General features: G+C 41.1%; 1 protein-coding gene across 1 annotated transcript; it reads left to right on the top strand.

Annotated features, from left to right (window-relative positions):
* The first annotated feature begins 1,292 nt into the window (after positions 1 to 1,292).
* ZNF235 (zinc finger protein 235) lies at positions 1,293 to 19,371 on the top strand. Its single transcript, XM_041743927.1, has 4 exons — positions 1,293 to 1,443; positions 5,135 to 5,261; positions 6,224 to 6,307; positions 15,902 to 19,371. The coding sequence occupies exons 1-4, from the start codon at positions 1,360 to 1,362 to the stop codon at positions 17,851 to 17,853; spliced, it is 2,247 nt and encodes a 748-aa protein (XP_041599861.1). The 5' UTR covers positions 1,293 to 1,359; the 3' UTR covers positions 17,854 to 19,371.
* Positions 19,372 to 20,542: the final 1,171 nt, after the last annotated feature.

A 20,542-nucleotide genomic window follows, 5' to 3' on the forward strand; every position in this document is an offset into this window, starting at 1 on the left:
GCCGCGGCCGGCGGCGGCGGAGGGCGGGGACGGAGGCGGCGGCGGCACAGTGCCGCTGCCCGGCGGAGCCTCCGCGTCGGGGCGGGCGCGCGTGGCCAGCGGAGTTTGAAGGTCTCCCGCGCTCTCGGCGCCCCCGGCCCCCGCCCCCGGCCCGGCCCTGCCGCCGGCGCCGCGTCCGCCTTGCGGGGAAACATTGCGCGAGCCACTTAGCATCCCCTTGCCGCGGTTTCCTCGTGCCTAAAGAGCGTTAGTGCCTTCCCGGCGGTGCTTGGAGAATTCAACGAGATCAGCTGGGAAAGCTGCAGATCGGTGCCTCGCGCCGTGTGGGATGGCACCGCGCGCTCTGTCCTCGCAACTCGGGGCCCGTGTGGTGGGGAAGCTCCCGAGAGCCCCTGAGAGCCCCCGCTGCACGCAGCGCCGCCGGCCCGTGCCCAGCTCTGCCGCGGGGCCGGTCCTGGATTCCCGGTCTCTCCCGAGACACTTGTTGAGGAAGGAGAGTTCTCCTTAGCCCGACCCTGGCGAAAGTTCTTGGTGGTTTATCCCAGAGAAACGGCCGCGGTCCCGGCTTCGCGGAGTGCCCGCGGCGTGGCGCGTCCCTGACTGTTCACAGCTGCGTCCGTTCGTTCAAATGCAACAGGATTCCTTAGTCTGCGGTTTTTATTATTCTTTGCCTCCGTGCACACGGGAGAAACTTGGTGGAGGCTCTTCCGGCTTGATGACAAGCTCCAGTAATCACACATCTTAAAAATGGTGTTCAGTGCGGGACGGAGTAGGGGGAAATCATGGCAGTTTATCGTTAGCAGGAGAAGGAATCCTCCAAGGATCTGTGGGACAACCAGCGAGAAGGACTTTCCTTAGGGTGAGGATAACTCACAGCCCAGAGCATTCAGCTCCGAATTCTAGGCTTCTCAAAACCTTCACTTTCCGGAGAGCACATCTGCAAGGGGGGTTTTGTGAAGCATAATAGCATCTGCTTGTGTGGCTCCGCAGGAAATGGGGAATACTGGCAGTATGATGATCCCCATTTACAGGTGGCTGGATTGAGGCACAGAAAGATTAATAACTCGCTCAAGGTTTACCCTGCTAGTAAATAGAAGGCAATAAGGAGAAATGCAGAATTTGAACCCAGGCACTTTGGTCTCAGTAAGTTATATTGTCTGTATGCCTCTCATTTCCTCTCATACCCAGGCTGGGGAATACTCTGGAAGCTGCCAGAAGCACTTAGATTAGGGACTGTTCATGAACTCACACAGTTGATTGAGGGGGAAGCTGGAATCCAGCCGCGGGTCTGAGTTCTGCTGGGGAAAGAGACGCGTCTTCCTGTTGGCACAAAGTGCCACGTAGACTAGCAGCTCTCTCATGATGACTTTCCCTTCCACAGTTTTGCCTTCCCGAACTCTGCCCTTCCCCAGAAGGAAAAGGAGAAAAATGACCAAGTTCCAGGTAAGTTGGGTTTGCCTTTCTGTTCCTTAAAATGACATGTCATAAAGACTGGATGCATTTTTCCCCTGCTTGGGAAGGGTACAAGGGAACCCAAGGCACATAATTGTTGTATACCAGGCTCTTGCGCTTTGTTTCCAAACAATTGTGTGGAAATTAATAGATATTTTTTTTAAAATGACTTCCATATTACAGACGTGTTTACAAATCAGTTTTAATTGGTCCCACATTCTTTCTCATTTGCATTGACATGCCTAGATTTGTAATCATAGTTTAAGTATCATTTTGGATTTTGCAAATGTAATTTTATGTTACCTACACTTTAAATAGTCATATCATTTCCCATAATTTACCTACTGCTTTACTCCATTCTTCATTTACAGGTGGGTTTTACCATTTTAAAGATGTTTGCAGTAACAGTTTTCTTACATATAATCTTTCTTTCCATACGGAAATTCTTGAGATTTAAGTCATTTTTTTTTTCTCTTTGAAGTTTTAGAGACTCCATTGTTTTCTCACAAGAGGTGCCTCCTATTTTGTGATAAGAATGTCTAAAGTATGGTTTGGTGCAGCAGAGTCCATCTCAGACTGAACTCTGAAAATAATTTTAGTTGTTTTCAAACAAGAAAAGCTAGATTTGGAGCGTGCCTGGCCAGCTCAGTCTGTTGAGTGTGTGAATCTTGATCTCAGGGTCCTGAGTTCAAGCCGCACGTTGGCTGTAGAGCTTATTTAAAAATAAATAAGTATTTTAGAATAATAATAAAGAGCTAGATTCTTTTTTGTTTTTTAAAGATTTTATTTATCTATTCATAGAGACACAGAGAGAGAGGCAGCAGAGACACAGGCAGAGGGAGAAGCAGGCTCCATGCAGGGAGTCCAAGGTGGGACTCCATCCCGGGTCTCCAGGATCACACCCCTGGCTGCAGGGGGCGCTAAACCACTGTGCCACCGGGGCTGCCCTAGATTCTCTTTTTTATTCTAAGCTAAACCATGTGTGTATTATAGTTGAATGTTTGTTTTATTCATTAACATGTTAATATGTTTTAAAGAAGTACATACTTAATTTTAAAAATCTTTAGTACTGGGGCGCCTGGGTGGTTCAGAGATTGAGCCTCTATCTTTGGTTCAGGTCATGATCCTGGGGTCCTGGGATCAAGTCCCACATCAGGCTCACTGTGGAGAATCTGCTTTTTCCTCTGCCCATGTCTCTGCCTCTCATGAATAAATAAAATCTTTAAAAAATAAAAATCTTTAGCACTAGGGATTTGCCAGGCATTTAACTCTGTGGAACAGCTGTGTGAGGATGTAGATGGTCTTATCTGCATTTTAACATGAAAAAACCTTGTGAACCTTCAGATACCTACTGAAATTTACTCAGTGCCCAGGGACACTAACATTCCCATCGCCTAAGCCGGGAGTTTCAGGTGTTCAATGAGAGTAAATGGAAAGATCCAGAAGAAAAGAGACTTCTCTATTCAGGAACCTGAAGCCAAGCTTCATGTGTGCTGGCATGTCTGGTAGACAGAGGACTCCAAAAATAATATTGTCCTCACCTTATTCCTTTTTTCAGTGGCTGTCTCTTCTATTCAGATGTCTTAACTAGTTGTTTAGTATATAGATGCTCAGAACTCAAGCTAAAGTTGAGATAATTTTTATTTCCATACAGAAAAATTTGTGAGACATATAGGAAACAGGAGTCAGGGTTAGGGGTTGGGGGGTGAAGATGGGAATCTATACATACTAGGAAAAAGGCTTAATATTCTCAATAGGAATTTTACTGATCCATAAGATACTCCAGCAGGATTATGAATGAAGGAAATGAACAGGTAATATAAAAAAATCCACGTCAGGCAGCCTGCTTCTCCCTCTGCCTGTGTCTCTGCCTCTCTTTCTCTGCATCTCTATGAATAAATAAATAAAATCTTTTAAAAAAATCAAAAGATGTTTTTTATTATTTGAATATAGTTGACAGTATGTTGTAAGACAATCTTTTAGGGATGCCTGGGTGAGCTCAGCAGTTGAGCATTTGCCTTTAACTCAGGGCATGATCCCACATCAGGGATTGAGTCCCACATCAGGCTTCCTGCATGGAGCCTGCTTCTCCCTCTGCCTATGTCTCTGCCTCTCTCATGAATGAATGAATGAATGAATGAATGAATGAATATCTTTTTTTAAAAAGACAATTGTTTAAAAAAATTAAATAAGTGGAGGGGCGCCTGGGTGGCTCCGATGGTTGAGTGTCTGATTCTTGGTTTTGGTTCAGGTCATGATCTCAGGGTTGTAAGATTGAGCCCTGAGTCAGGCTTCATACTCAGCACTGAGTCTCCTTGAAGTCCTCTCCCTCTGCCCCTCCCCCAGCTCACTCTTTCTCTCCCTCTCTCTCAAATAAAATCTTTTTTAAAAATTAAAAAAAAATTAAGTGGAAATTTTTTTAAAAGTTGTTTTTATCACTTAACCAAATTACCCAACATTTAAAAAATAAGGTAATGTCCAGTTTTGGTCAGAATATAGAGAATCAGGGATACTTCTAATCTCTTACAGGAAGAGTTAATTGGGAAAATTGTCATTATATTAGCAAAATAAAGGTGCATATTTTTCAACAGTGCAATTGCCATTTCTTGGAACTTATCCTAGGGAAGTAACAAGACAGTTGGCAGAGATCTATATAAAAATGTTTTCTGCAGCATTTTAATAGTTAAAAAAATTTATTGTGTTTAATTACTTGGAATCATTAAATATATCCTAGATCACCATTTTTATGGAATACCAGGAATAATGATGATAACAGTAATAGCGATGGCTGACATCTGTTGAGTACTTAATATGTGTCAGATGCTGCCCTAAGTCCTTTAGTCTCATTTGAGCCCTTCCAAGTGCCTTATGTGGTACTATTGCACAGATAAGGACATCGAAGTATTGAGAAGTTAGGTGACTTGACCAGGGTCCCAAAGCCAATCATGGACAGAGTCTTAGAGGCATTTGGTCTCCAGAACATACGTTCTTAACCTCGACACTGATTATTGCTGCGATTGACAGGTGGGGCATGCTCCTGAGAACACAGGTCCCTGCCCTGGAGGGGTGCTAACGGCCTGTTCGATGGGCACATGCTGATGACGGAGTAAAGGAGGGGGCACTATTCGATGCTGTTGGGATGAATTAACTCAAAATTTCTTACAAAATTTGGCTGTATTGGTCAAATTGTAAAATATGTGTATGCCATTATTTGACAATGACAGTTCTAGAGACTTAACTACATAAGGGCACCATGGGGGCACCTGGGTGGCTTAATCTGTTAAGTGCCTTTGGGTCAGGTCATGATCCCAGGGTCCTGGGATGGAGCCCCTTGTTGGGCTCCCTGCTCAGTGGGGAGTCTGCTTCTCCCTCTCGCTCTGCTGCTCCCCCTGCTTATGTTCAATCAAATAAATAAATCTTTTTTAAAAATTAAAAAAAATATAAAGGGCACCATGTTACATGTACGGAAGTGTTTTTCTTCTCTTTCCTTCTCTCTCTGCGTTCCTCACATTTTTGGTGTGATTGTGGAAAGGGAAGAGGAGAAGCTGTTACTAAGAATTGTTGCTTAGATCTCTCAGAATGGGGAACCACTTTCCACATACTCCCTCTGCTGCCTCAGTGCTACCCCACTGCCAGTGGCCCGGTGGGTGCAGGATTGAGGTGTGTGTCCTTGGTGTTGTAGGAGGCAGTGACATTCAAGGACGTGGCCGTGGTCTTCAGTGAGGAGGAGCTGGGGCTGCTGGACCCCACCCAGAGGAAGCTGTACCGAGATGTGATGCTGGAGAACTTCAGGAACCTGGTCTCTCTGGGTGAGGACAGGATGTTTCTGTAACTCATCCCCTCAAGCAGGGTTTCTTAACCTTGGCACTCTTGACCTTGAGGGGCAGATAATTCTGTGTTATGAGGACTGTCCTCTGCATATTAGGATGTTCAGTGACACCAGTGGCCTCTGCCCACTAGTTCAAGGCATCAGGACTTCTCAGATATCAGAGTTTTCAAGTCCCTTTGGAGCACGGAGACCAGACGTTTCTAGTCTTTGCTCCAAGGTAGATGTTATCTCATGTAAATGAACTATAGATGAACCGTTAAGCTTGTCTTCACCTGGCTCGATAGCTTGTACATCATGGCCCATTGGTGGGTCAGGAATTTAATTTAGTAAATTGCATCATTTACAAATCAGTCATTTGTAAATCATTTGCATCATTTACAAAATCATTTGCGTCATTTACAAATCAGTCTTGTAGAAGACTTGGAGAACGGAGGAACAGTATCAGGGCTCCTTAGAATGGTGCACATAGGTGCACATGGCAGCAGTAACTGCAGGCTGTTTACAGTGAGGGGTCTCAGACTGGGAAAGATATAATAAAAACAGACTTTGGTTAGAAACAGTTCATTTGAGGGACATCTGGGGACCTCAGTTGGATAAGCATCTGACTCTTGGTTTCAGCTCAGGTCATGATCTCAGGGTTGGAAGACTGAGCCCCGCCATCAGACTCTACTTGGTAGGAGTCTGCGTGAGTTTCTCTCTCCCTCTGTCTCTCCTCCCACCTCATCTTAAAAGAATAAGAAACAGTTCATTTGATCATTTATTTCAAGAATTTGTGTGGTAGTAGTATATTTCTAATGATACCAAGTCTATTTACTATGGGTGGTGATAGGAAAGTGTTTGATAAACACTGCTTTGGGCAAGGGCATATTACATTATGGGATCGGAACCAAAATTTTCCAGTACTTTTGCCCTTAATGTTTTTCACTTTTTATCTTTTTGTAGGGCATTCATCCTCCAAACCAGATGTGATATCCCAATTGGAGAGAGAGGAAAAGCTTTGCACAAAGGAGTTCCATACTCAAGGAGGTAGGCACTCGGCTAAGAATCATGCAGCTGGGGTCCTTGTAGGTGGCAGTGTCGTTGTTCTGCCTCTGTTCTGGATAACCTTCATGCAACAGCTAGAGAGACCCTTTGAAAACATTAATCACATCATGTCCCTCCTCTGCTTCAAATCCTCCATAGTCTTCTCCCTTCACTCAGAATCAAACCAGAAGTGTTAGGGGCACCTGAGTGGCTCTCAAGTGTCCGACTTATGGTTTGGACTCCAGTCATAATCTCAGGGTCATGAGCTCGAGCCCCCATGTCTGGCTTTGTGCTCAGTGTGGAATCTACTTGAGAGTCTCTCTCCCCCTCTGCCCCTGCCTGTGTTCTCCCTCTCAAATGAAACAAAACAAAACAACAAAATCAAGAAAATCCCAAAGTATTCAAGGGGGCTGGAAGGCCCTATAGTATGTGCTCATTCCCCCAGCTTAAACATTCATTCTGCATCTTTCTCCAGTCACACCCTACCCCCCGCCCCATTTGTCTGCCAGCCTCACTTGTGCCCCATTTAGCACAAATATGCTTTACACATCAGGATCTTTTCCATTCGCTTCTCTGGCTGGATTGCTGCCAGCCCATGAACATTGGAACGCCCTGGCTTCTTACTCACTCATGTCTGTGAGAAGCCCTTTCTTCCAAGGCCTTCTCTACCACTTAAAATGCCGTCTCCTGTCACTCTCCATGTCCTCGACTTGTCTTAATTGTGTGTAAGCACTATACTGCCAGACTTACTAGCATATGTAATTTTTAAATTGTAAAATATACATGTCATAAAATTTATGTTAACCATCTCTCAGTGGACAGTCCAGTGGCATTAAGTACGTTCACATTGTTGTACAACCATCAGCGCTGTCCATCTCCTGAACTTTTCCATCATCCCAAATTGAAACTACACATTAGATAATGACTCCCTGTCTTCCCTTACCCCAGTTCCTAGTAACCACTATTCTTAACTGTGTCTATGGATTCGACTATTTCAAGTACCTCATGTCAGTGGAATCATGCAATATTTGCCATTTGTATCTGGTTTATTTCTCTTAGCATGATGTTTTCAAGGTTGATCATGTCATAATATATGTCACAATTCCCTTCCTTTTGGGGGCACCTGGGTGGCTCAGTAGTTGAGTGTCTGCCTTCTGCTCAGGGTGTGAGCCTGGGGTCCTGGGATCGAGTCCCGCATCGGGCTCCACACAGGGAGCCTGCTTTTCCCTCTGCCTCTGCTTCTGCCTCTGTGTGTCTCTCATGAATAAATAAAGTCTTTAAAATAAAATTTTCTTCACCTATTGATGGGCATTTGGGTTGTTTGTACTATTTAGTTATCGTGAATAATGCTGCTGTGAACATGGGTGTACAAATATCTGCAAATCCGTGCTTTCCATTTTTTGTGTGTATACCCAGAATAGAAATGCTGGATCATATTATAATTCTATTTTTAATTTTTGAGAAACCACCATACTGTTTTTCACAATAGCCACGCTATTTTATGTTCCCACCAGCAGTACACAAGGGCTCCAGTTAATCCTCACCAATGCTTGTTGTTTTCTGTGGGTTTCTTTTAATCTTAATTATAACCACCCTAATGGGTATGAAGTAGTATCTTGTTTTGATTTGCAGTTCTCTAATAATTAGTGATACTGAGGATCTTTTCGTGTACTTGTTAGCCATTTGTGTATCTTCTTTGGAGAAATGTCTCTACAAATCTTTCTTCCATTTTGAGTCAGGTTGTTTTCTGTTGAGTTTTAAGAGTTCTTTGTACTCTGAATGCTAATCCCTTACCAGATTTGTGATTTACAAGTATTTCCTCTTTCGGTGTGTGACCTTTTTACTCTATTGATAGTGTCTTTTGATGCATAAGAGTTTATAATTTTCATGAAATTCTCAAATGTGTCTGCTTCTTTTGATCCCTGTGCCTTTGGCATCATATCCAAGAAATCATTGTCAAATCCAATGTTATGAAGCTTTTGCCCTCTGTTTTCTCATAGGAGTTTTATAGTTTTAGCTCCTATGTCTAGATCTTTGATGCATTTTGAAGTAATTTTTAAATATAAAAAGAATGGTCTGATTTCATTCTTTTGTATGTGGATATCCAATTTTTCTAGCACCATTTATTGAAAAGACTGTCCTTTTTCCCACTGCAGGGTGGTCTTCACACCCTTGTCAAAAACCATTTGACTGTGTATGTGGTGGTTTATTTCTGGGCTTTCTAGACTGTTCCTTTGGTCTATTTGTCTTTATGCCAGTACCCCACTGTTTTGACTACTGCAAGTTTATAGTAAATTTTGAAATCAGGAAGTGAGTGCCTCCAACTTTTTCTTTTTTTAAAGGTTACTTCTGGCTACTCAGGGTGCCTTGAGAGTCCATGTGAATTTTAGGGTGGATTTTTCTGTTTCTGTATTGTTGGGATTTTGATAGAGATTGCATTAAATCTGTAGATCCTTTTGGGTAACACTGATATCTTAACAGTATTAAACCTTCCAATCCATGAACATGGGCTCATTCCATTATTTTATGTTTTTAATTTATCAGTGTTTTGTAGTTTTCAGTGCACATGTCTTTCACCTCCTTGGTTAATTCCCCCTTCCTTCCTTCCCTTCCTTTCCCTTTCCTCCCCTTCCCATATGATCCTCTGTGCTATTCCACATATGAGTGATTTTCATTTGTCTCAAAATATTTTCTAATTTCCTTTGCGATTTTTTGTCTTTAATTTATTGGTTATTTACAGTTTTAATATCCAAATATTTGTGAATTCTTAGGCATCCTTCTGCATTTGATTTCTTGTTTCAATACTGTGATTAGGAAAGTTTGTTTTAGGATATCAATCTTTTTAAATTTGTTAAGACTTGTTTTGTGGCTTAACATATAGCCTGCCCTGGAGAATGCTCCATGTGTACTTGAGAAAAATGCATGTTCTGCTGCTATTGGGTGACATTTTCTGTCCATCAGCTTGTAGTATTAAGTTCTCTATTTCCTTGTTGATCTTTCATCTGGTTCTATCCATTACCGAAAGTAAATATTGAATTCTCCTTCTGTTACTATTGATAGCTATTTGTCTTAGGAAATTCTAAGGGAGATGCCTGGGTGGCTCAGCGGTTGAGGGTCTGCCTTTCACTCAGGGTGTGATCTCAGGGTCTGGGATTGAGTTGCACATCAGGCTCCCTGCGAGGAGCCTGCTTTTCTCTCAGCCTGTGTCTCAGTGTCTCTCTCTCTCTCTCTGTCTCTCATGGATAAATAAATAAATCTTAAAAAAAAAAAAAAAAAAAAAAGGAAATTCTAAGGATGTAGGGATCTATGGTCCAAGAACTGAAGACCAAAATACTATTTATTATAAACCACAGTATCATGTTTTGTAGGGTTCAGTGGATAGGTTTTATATATCTTTAGTTTTTCAAAAGTATTTTATTTTTTGACACTATAAATAGAACTATTTCATTTCTCAGTTATGCTCTTTTACAACATAGGAAATACAATCGGTTTTTTTTTTTTTAATTTTTATTTATTTATGATAGTCACACACAGAGAGAGAGAGAGAGAGGCAGAGACATAGGCAGAGGGAGAAGCAGGCTCCATGCACCGGGAGCCCGACATGGGATTCGATCCCCGGTCTCCAGGATTGCGCCCTGGGCCAAAGGCAGGCGCCAAACCACTGCGCCACCCAGGGATCCCTACAATTGGTTTTTGACATCAACCTTGTAGTCTGCAGTCTTCCCATGTTGGTATATTCTAGAAACATTTTAGTACCTTTTTTATACATTCCTTATACATTCCTACAGACTTTCTGTGTAGAAAATTATGATCTACAAATGTGTATTCTTTCCAGTATGAATGCCTTTGGGTTTTTTGATTGTTTGTTTGCCTGATGCGTGTGCACAGCATTCAGTCTTTTACCACTGATAATGATACTAGTCATAGGCTTTTTTAGGGGGTTGAGTTCCCATCTTAGTTTCAGTTTTTTTCTTTATCATGAATGGGTAACAGTATATGTATGTATACATTTTGTAAAATGCTTAGTCTGCATTTACTGAGATGATTATAAGATTTTTTTTCCTTCATGCTGTGAATATGGTAAAATGCGTTGGTGATTTCACATGTTAAAACAAGCTTGCATTCCCTTCTATTAAAAAACAAAATTTAGCTGACTAAATTTTAAAGATTTTACTGGCTTTATTCAGTGATTCATAAATCAGGCAACATCATTACAGCAGATAGAAAAGCTCCCAGAGATCTATATAAAAGATTTCGACAGCAAAATGGTACAGGAGCAAGGTAATTACAGGAGGCAAAGAAGTAAGTTGGTTATTGCAGGGTTACCTTCCTTTAAGAGGATACAGGGGTACCTACTACAGCTGATCTGGGGATTCCTGATTGATTGGTTTAAGATCCCATTTCTGGGTGAGCCAAAATTGTAATTAAGTCTTGGTTTGGTGGCATGGGGTGTAGCATAAGCAACTCCATTTGGGTCCTCTTGTCTTTTTTTTTTTTTTTTTTTTTTTTAATTTTTTTTTTGGGTCCTCTTGTCTTGTTTTTATTTTTATTATTTTCTTAAAGATGTATTTATTTGAGAGACACAGAGACATAGGCAGAGGGAGAAGCAGGCTCCCTGTGGGGAGCTGGATGCGGGACTTGATCCCAGGACCCTGGGATCACATAGATGCTCAACCACTGAGTCAACCAGGTGCCCTTGTTTTTAACACTGGGATTAACCCCACTTATTCATGATGTACTGGTGTTTTTTTATTACGTTTCTAGAAACAAGATTCGTTCTTTGTTAAGGATTTTTGCACTTTATGTTGAGGGGTTTTGATTTGCCATTTTCTTGAGACTTGATGTCTTTGTCTGATTTTGATATCAAGTAACACTGGCCTTATACAATAACTCAAATATACCATCCTCTTATATTTTCTGAAAGGATTCGTATAGGGCTGGTATTACTCCGTAACTGACTGCTAATTGGAATCCACTGGTGAAGTTGGTCTTTTTGTGAGAATGTCTTTATGAATTAAATTTCTGAACTATTTAGTTTTTTGCTTTTCTTGCAACAGATTTGGTAATTTGTATGTTTCAGGGAATTAGTATATTTTTAAAAATTTGAGTTGTTGAATATATCTCCTTATTTTAATGCTTCTAAGATCTATAGTAAAATTCTATCTTTTGTGCTTAATGTTGAACTTTCCCTACTTATTTCATTTGATTTTTACTCTGATTTCCTTACTTCCTCTTTTCATGGCTTCTTGAGGTGGAACCTTAGGTTTTTTATTTTACACTTTGTTTTCTGATATAAACTTTTAACACTATAAAATTATCTGAGTTCCGTTTAACTGCACACCAGAAATAGAAATATAATGAATATTATGTCACAAAGTATTTTCTAACTTCCCATGAAATTTCCTGTTTGACATGTGGGTTATGTAGAGTATATTTAATTTTGATATTCTTAGGACTTTTCTGGATATCTTAAGTTTTTTAAAATCTAATTTTTTAATTGAAGTATAGTTGACACGCAGTGATAGTTTCAGGTAGGCAACATAGTAAATAGACAACTGTATATACATTATGCTACTATCTGTCAGCATACAGCACTGTTACAATACCGTTGATTGTATTACTTATGCTGTACCTCTCATCCCTGTAACTCATTCATCCCACAGTTGGAATCCTGTACTTCGTACTCCCTTCACCTATTTTGCCCGCCATCCCCCGCCCCCACCAGCAACCACCAGTTCTCTGTTATTTACAGGCCTATTTTTGCTTTGTTCATATGTTTTGATTTTTAGATTCCACCTATAAGTGAAATCAAAAGGTATTTGTCTTTTTTTTTTTAAGGATTTTATTTATTCATGAGAGACAGAGAGAGAGAGAAAGAGATGGGCAGAGAGATGAAGCAGGCTCCATGCAGGAAGCCTGGTGTGGAACTCCACCCCAGCCCCCAGGATCATGACCTGAGTTGAAGGCGAACACTCAACTGCTGAGCCACCTAGGCGTCCCTTCTTTGACTTATTTCACTCAGCATAATGCCTTCTAGGTCTATCCATGTTGTTGCAAATGGCAAGATCTTACTCTTATGAGTAATATTCCATTGTGTTTATGTCTGTGTGTACACCACCCACATATTTTATCAGTTCATCTGTTGATGGACACTTGGGCTGCTTCCATGTCTTGGGTCTTGTAAATAGTTCTGCAGCAAACATAGAGGTGCATAAAGCCTTTTGAATTTGTGTTGCGTTTTTTTGTGTGTGGGTGGGTTTTTTTGTTTGTTAAGTACCCATTAGTGGAATTACTAGCTTATGTGCTAATTCTATTTTTAATTTTTTGAGAAACCTTCATACTGTTTCCCACAGTGGCTGCAAATTCCCACCAGTAGTGCACAAGCGTTCCTTTTTCTCCACATCTTCACCAACACTTAAAATTTTTTAAATCGTATTTTTATTAATTCAAATTCAGTTAACATATAATGTATTATTAATTGCAGAGGTAGAGGTCAGTGATTCATCTGTCTTAATATGATGCCCAGTGCTTGGGGCGCCTGTGTGGCTCAGCGGTTTGGCACATGCCTTTGCCCTGTGGCGTGATCCTGGGTCCCGGAATCGAGTATCGCGTCGGGCTTCCTGCATGGAGCTTGCTTCTCCCTCTGCCTGTGTCTCTGCCTTTCTCTCTCTCTGTCTCTCTCGTGAATAAATAAACTTAAAAAAAAAAAAGATTTAACACCCAGTGCTCATTACTTCATGCACCCTCCTTAATGTCCACAGCCTAGTTACCCCATGCCCCCAGTTACCTCTTCTCCAGCAACTGTTTCCTGTGATTAGGAGTCTCTTACAGTTTGTCTTCCTCTCTGATTTCATCTTGTTTTATTTTTTCCTCTCTTCCTCTATGTTCCTCTATTTTGTTTCTTAAATTCCACATGAGTTAGATCATATGGTAATTGTTTTTCTGTGATTGACTAATTTCACTTAGCATAATACTCTCTAGTTCCATCCATGTCATTGCAAATGGCAAGATTTCATTTTTTTTTTTTTGATGGTTGAGTATCATACAATATTCCATTGTATATATCCACATCTCCTTTATCAATTCTTCTGTCGGTGGATCTATGGGTTCTTTCCATAGTTTGGTTATTGTGGACATTGCTGCTATAAACATTGGGGTGCACGTGCCTTTCACATCACTACATTTGTATTTTGGGGATAAATACCCAGTAGTGCAATTGCTGGGTCATAGGGTAGCTCCATTTTCAACTTTGAGGAACCTCCACACTGTTTTCCAAAGTGGCTGTACCAGCCTGCATCCCCACCAACAGCATACAAGGGTTCCTGTTTCTCCGAATCCTCATCAGCATCTGTTGTTTCCTGACTTGTTAATTTTAGCCATTCTGACTGATGTGAAGTGGTATTTCCCTGATGCCAAGTGATGTTGAGTATTTTTTCATGTCTGTTGGCCATTTGTATGTCTTCTTTGGAGAAATGTCTGTTCCTGTGTTCTGCCCATTTCTTGATTGGCTTTTTTTTTCCTTTGGATGTTGAGTTTGATAAGTTCTTTACAGATTTTTGGATACTAGCCCTTTATCTGATAAGATATTTGCAAATATCTTCTCCCATTCTGTTGGTTGTCTTTTGGTTTTGCTGTTTCCTTTGCTGGGCAAAAGCTTTTTTTTCTGGTGAAGTCCCAATAGTTCATTTTTGCCTTTGCTTCCCTTGCCTTTAGAGACGTGTCTTACAAGAAGTTGCTGCAGCCAAAGAAGTTGCTGCCTGTGTTATCCTCTAGGATTTTGATGGATTCCTGTCTCACATTTAGGTCTTTCATCCATTTTGAGTCTACCCTTGTGTATGCTGTAAAGAAATGGTCCAGTTTCATTCCTGTGCGTGTGGCTCCAATTTCCCCAACACCACTTGTTGAAGAGACTTTTTTCCATTGAATATTCTTTCCTGCTTTGTCAAAGATTAGTTGACCACAGAGTTGAGGGTCCATTTCTGGGTTCTCTATTCTGTTCCACTGAGCTCTGTGTCTGTTTTTGTGCCAGTAACATACTATCTTGGTGATTACAGTTTAAAAAAAAAAGATTTTATTTATTCATGAGAGAGAAGCAGAGGGAGAAGCAGACTCCCTGCAAGAAGCCCGATGCAGGACTTGATCCCAGACCATTGAGCCACCCAGGCGTCCCATGATTACAGCTTTATAATATAGCTTGAAGTCCAGAATTGTGACTCCTCCAGCTTTGATTTTCTTTTTCAGCATTCCTTTGGCTGTTTGGGTTCTTTTCTGGTAGGTCTGGTTTTTTGGAGATCTTATTTTCCTTTGTAGGAGTTAGGTTTTGTTGTTTGCCACCAGGAACTAGGCAGCTTCCTCCCAACCTCGTCACACGCTCAGGAGGGATGGGGCAAGCAAAAACACAAATTTTGCACAGCTTTGAGTACATCTTTTACTTGGTTAAACATTATCTTGGTTGTTGCAGCTCAGCTAGTTTTCAAATTTTTCACAAAATGATGTCTGTATGATGTTGGTTATTTGTTGCTCCTGTGTGGGACCTAGGGCTGGACCATCCCACTCTGCCCTCCTGCTTACCTCTGTCACTCTTTTAGCTCTTTGAGTCTGTTTCAGACAGTCCTAAAGACCTTGTCTGACACTGCTGATACTCGTCTTAGGTAATTCATTGCTGCCACTTTATTTTATTCCTTCAGATAGGCCATATTTTTCCAGGGTTGGCTGGGGTTTTGTTTTGGTTTTTGTATGCTTTTATGTTGTTGAAAGTTGGGCATTTGAGAAAGCATCTTTTGAGACCAGCTATTTTCTAGGAAAGACCTTTACTAATGTGCAAGGTGTGTTCTGACCTCCTGGGTTTCCCAATGGTGAGGGCTTAAGGTCATCTCAGAATATTCTGAGCATGTGTCTTGCCTGGGCCTACATATGTGTTTTGTTTTTTTTTTAATTCCTTCATACACAAAGATGCTTTTAAGTGTCTGAATCTCCCAAAGACTATCACCCTAGCTTTATGGGGACATAGGTGTTCTCTTGTGTTCCTTCACACACAATCTTCTCCCCAGGCTTCTGTGGGTCTGTAGTTCCCCTGAAGCTCCCACGAGGCCTGCTGCAGCTTCCTGTTGGGTTTCGTCATCGTGTCCCCAAGTCAGAGCAGACACCTGTCCCTCTGGTTGCCCCCAAGCAGGGTAGAGTAGCACAAATAAAGATAGCTCAGCTCTGCTTTGCCTGCTTTGAAGTAGGGAATTGGGAGGTGGGTTTCTGCATCCTTCAAATGGGACCTTACCATAAGTAAAAATGCCACTATGTTTAAAAGTAGCTGCATATGAGAAGGGGGGAAAGCCTACACAGCCTCAGGTCAAGACACATGCTCAGAAGAGACCCAAGAAGACCTTAAACCCTCACTCGGGGCTACTCCCAAATTTCCTCCCATTTTAAACGTGTATTTTTCTTTCTATTGGACCATCCCTTGTTTGCTGTAGATCTTTGTTTTTCAGCTAGCCTCTAGTTTTTAACATTTCCCCTGGGGAACAAGGGTTTGGAGCTCCTTCATTCACCACCTTGTTGATGTCACACTCTCTGTTCCTAATTCTTTGTTCTTTATCCTTCCAGGAGGCAGGAATCACAAGGAGATGGAGACTTTTCATGAAGCAGGAATAAGGTGCCTTTCATTAGGGGAGCTTTCATGTTGGCAAATCAAGAGACATGTGAGCAAATTAACCAAAAATCAAGACTCTGTGATAAATATTCAAGGAAAGAGTTCTCAGCTCCCCGACCAGTGTGATTCCCCCTGTCAAGTTGGAGCAGGAATATGTATTCAGGCGTCTGTGGAGGACAGCTGTATAATGAATCTTATAGAGGATCATTCCAATATTATTGAAAATCAAGAATTTCTGGCCCAGAGAACTCCGAATTCTTGGAGTAAAATATATCTCAGCGAAATGCAGAATTATCAGAGAAGTTGTAAGCAGACTCCAATGAAAAACCAGTTATGTATATTTGCTCCATATGTTAACATTTTCAGTTGTATTTCACGCTACCACGATGATGATACAGTGCACAAAAGAGACAAAGCTCACAACAACAATTGTGATAAAGACATCTTAAAGGTGTCCCCTCTCACCCAGCAGACCTATCACTGTAGCGAATGTGAGAAAGCCTTCAGTGATGGCCCCAGCCTTGAACTTCATCAGCAGGTACACTCTGGAAAGAAGTCCCCCCCTTACAGCACACATGAGAAGGACCCTGGTTATAGCTCAGCTATTCCTGTTCAACAAAGTGTTTACACAGGAAAAAAACGCTATTGGTGTCATGAGTGTGGGAAGGGTTTCAGTCAGAGCTCAAACCTGCAAACTCATCAGAGAGTCCACACAGGGGAGAAGCCCTATTCGTGCCTTGAGTGTGGTAAGAGCTTTAACCAGACCTCACATCTTTATGCCCATTTGCCTATTCACACAGGAGAGAAACCCTATAGATGTGAAAGTTGTGGGAAGGGCTTCAGTCGTAGCACAGATCTGAATATTCATTGCAGAGTTCACACTGGAGAGAAACCTTACAAGTGTGAGGTGTGTGGGAAGGGCTTCACTCAAAGGTCACATCTCCAGGCCCACGAGAGAATCCATACTGGAGAGAAACCATATAAATGTGGAGATTGTGGTAAACGCTTTAGTTGTAGCTCAAATCTTCATACCCATCAGAGAGTTCACACTGAAGAGAAACCCTACAAGTGTGATGAGTGTGGAAAGTGTTTCAGTTTGAGCTTTAATCTTCATAGTCATCAACGAGTCCATACAGGAGAGAAACCATACAAGTGTGAAGAGTGTGGGAAGGGTTTTAGTTCAGCCTCAAGTTTCCAGAGCCATCAGAGAGTTCACACAGGAGAGAAACCATTTCGATGCAACGTGTGTGGTAAAGGCTTCAGTCAAAGCTCGTATTTTCAAGCCCATCAGAGGGTCCACACTGGAGAAAAACCATACAAATGTGAGGTGTGTGGGAAGCGCTTCAATTGGAGTTTGAATCTTCACAATCATCAGAGGGTCCACACGGGAGAGAAACCTTATAAATGTGAAGAGTGTGGGAAGGGCTTTAGTCAGGCCTCAAATCTTCAAGCTCATCAGAGTGTCCATACTGGGGAGAAGCCATTCAAATGTGATGCATGTCAGAAGCGATTCAGCCAGGCCTCACATCTTCAAGCCCATCAGAGAGTCCACACCGGAGAGAAACCATATAAATGTGATACGTGTGGTAAGGCCTTCAGCCAGAGGTCAAATCTTCAAGTCCATCAGATAATTCACACTGGAGAGAAACCGTTTAAATGTGAAGAGTGTGGGAAAGAATTTAGTTGGAGTGCTGGGCTCAGTGCTCATCAGAGAGTTCACACAGGAGAGAAACCATATACATGTCAGCAGTGTGGTAAGGGCTTCAGTCAGGCCTCACATTTCCACACACATCAGAGGGTCCACACTGGAGAAAGGCCATACATATGTGATGTCTGTTGTAAAGGCTTCAGCCAGAGATCACATCTTGTCTATCATCAGAGAGTCCACACTGGAGGAAATCTATAGGTGTGAGGTGTGATGTCGTCTTTGTTAGAGTTCACGTCCTCATCTCTACTGGAAGATCAATGCTGGTAATTGTGGAATGTTCCTAACAAACTCAGAAGCTTCAAGGAATCTTCACATGCAAATCAGCTCTGTAAAATGCTGTTTTAAGGACTCAGTTGGGAGATAAATTCTTTGCAAACATCACATTTAATAGATGAGAGAAAACCTATAAATACAATCAGTGTTTATACGAGAGTTCTGAATGTCCCAGTTTTCAAGATGCAACACAAAAGAATTTCAAAGTTCATCTGAATTTACGCAGGAAAGAAGCCTTATAAATGAAGACTAGGGGGGCAGGACTTTAATGAAAGTATAATGATGGACAAATAAAATTAATGGCAACAGCAATATAACCTCCATGTAGGGAGGGAGGTTTTTCACTACTTTATCTCTACCATGTAGAAGTGTGCTTGGTTCATAATAGATGCCCAGCAATTACTGAACAAAGTGAGAAAATCTAGGATAAATATTTGAAAATTCTACTCCCCTACCCTGATTTCATAACAACATACTCAAGAGGAACCCTGCTAGTAGCCTTAATGAGATTAATTTCTGGAAACGTTCAAGTACAGAAAATCATGCCATGCTGCCATCCACAGTAATGCAAATTTGGACGAATTTGTGAATGGCCCCCATCCTCCATCTGGCCCTGGTTTGTTGTAGTCAGGACATGTGTACAGTGTAATATTTAGTATCATTAGTTTGTATTTTATAGACTAAAAAAATACTGTTTTTAATCTAATAATATGATACAACAATTTATATGCTTGGAAATTTTGGATCCTAATACATTAAGGTAGGATTTCACTGTAACTCTTTGAAAGTTTAAAAGTAGTTATTAATGACAAGTTTTTTAGTAAACTTGAATTGTTAGTAATTGGTTTCTTGTCATTATTTCTCTTCAGGCTTAGATCAGATTGCCTTCTCTGTGTACAATCCTGCAGCACAGACCTGTATAGGCAGGGGCTTTGGCAGATTTCAAGGACATTAGTTTTGTCACACCCCAAGTGGAGGGTGGAGCAAGAAACCTGTTGAATTCTTACTGAAATTTCATTAAATATAACAGTTTAGATGGATTACCATTTATACAGCATTCTGTGTTCAACACCTCTTGTCAGGAATGGACAACATGAGTTGGTCAATGTATACCAAGATACCCATTGACCTGGCAATCTTAGCACTAGACGCTTTGCTCAGGAGATTGATTATAGCTTAAATGAGTGTGTACACAAGGATGTTTATGCTGATTTAAAAAAAAATTAGCAAAATATTGGAAGAGCTATGTTCTAATACATAGCTGCACACAGACCTGGATCTGTAAGGACAGGCAGAGGAAACTAGGTTAGAGCCTTCCCAGTATGTGTGGCCCAAATAATAACATGTATACCTACAGATGTACTTATATTCACAGAGGTAATATGTAGAGGGACTTTCACTGACATGCTACCCCGTTTACTCTGGCAGAGAGGCTTAGGATGGTTTTAGCTTTTTGAAAAATTATTCAGTGACCATTATTACTGTTTACCAAAACAGTGAAACTATGAGACAAAATTACATGAATAAATGAATATTCCTTAAAGCTAACACATGGCTTTATCTCATCATAGGGCTTGGAGATCTGATAGATACGCATGAAAAGATGTTCATCGTTTCCGTAATAGCACACTTTGCATTCATCAGTTGAATCAACAAAACAATTTGTTTATCCATTCAGTGGAATACTATGCAGAGTCCAATGAAAAAAATTAATTTACGGTTACTAACCTTGGTATGCATAGAGAAGTGGCCAGAGATATAGCGCTTTGTAGGAGATATATAATAAATCTGTAATGCCCCTTTAAAGGTAACCAGATCGTATTCATACCTATAGGTCTTTTATGATTTGTATATAGGATAATCTTATATGTATGAATATGATCTGATTACTTTAAAAATTTACTATCATACCCTTTTAAACTTGTAATGTTTCAAGAGTGTCTTAAAGCCTTTATTTTCAGTTTATTCTAAACTTTCAGAAAAAATGCAACCAAGAATTCCTATATATCCTTAGGGTGTGACTGTGATTACAGTCTGACCAGATCATTCAGATGTATAGCACCTGAGCTGAGAGAACCCAAACAGCTTTTGTTACTCAGGTATGTCTTTCCATCTCTGGCCCCTTCAGCTTGATGGCTTCATTCTGACTGGATGCTATGTGGAGCTTCAGAGTATCCCAAGAAAAACCAGCAGAAGTACTGTGACCATGTCTAATCTACCTTAGAGGTTACAGTGTTATAATTTGAGGAAACAGTCACAGAAACCTAACCAGGATCAAGGAGAGGGAGTGTCAAGGAATTTGCAAACATATTTGAAGACTACCATACTTTGCTATATCTTCTAATCTATAGCTTATTCAAATTCCATTTGTCCCATAATATGTTTGGATCCTGGAATAAAAAGAAAAATTGATACAATCTTTTTTAAATTTTTTAAAATTTATTTATTCATGAGAGACAGAGAGGCAGAGACACAGGCAGTGGGAGAAGCAGACTCCGTGCAGGGAGCCTGAAGTGGGACTCTATGCCGGGACTCCAGGATCACACCCTGAGCTGAAGGCAGGCGCTTAACCACTGAGCCACCTAGGTGTCCCAAAAATTGATATAATCTTTTT

This window comes from Vulpes lagopus, chromosome 2, assembly GCF_018345385.1.
Source record: "Vulpes lagopus strain Blue_001 chromosome 2, ASM1834538v1, whole genome shotgun sequence".
Taxonomy (NCBI): Eukaryota; Metazoa; Chordata; class Mammalia; order Carnivora; family Canidae; genus Vulpes; species Vulpes lagopus.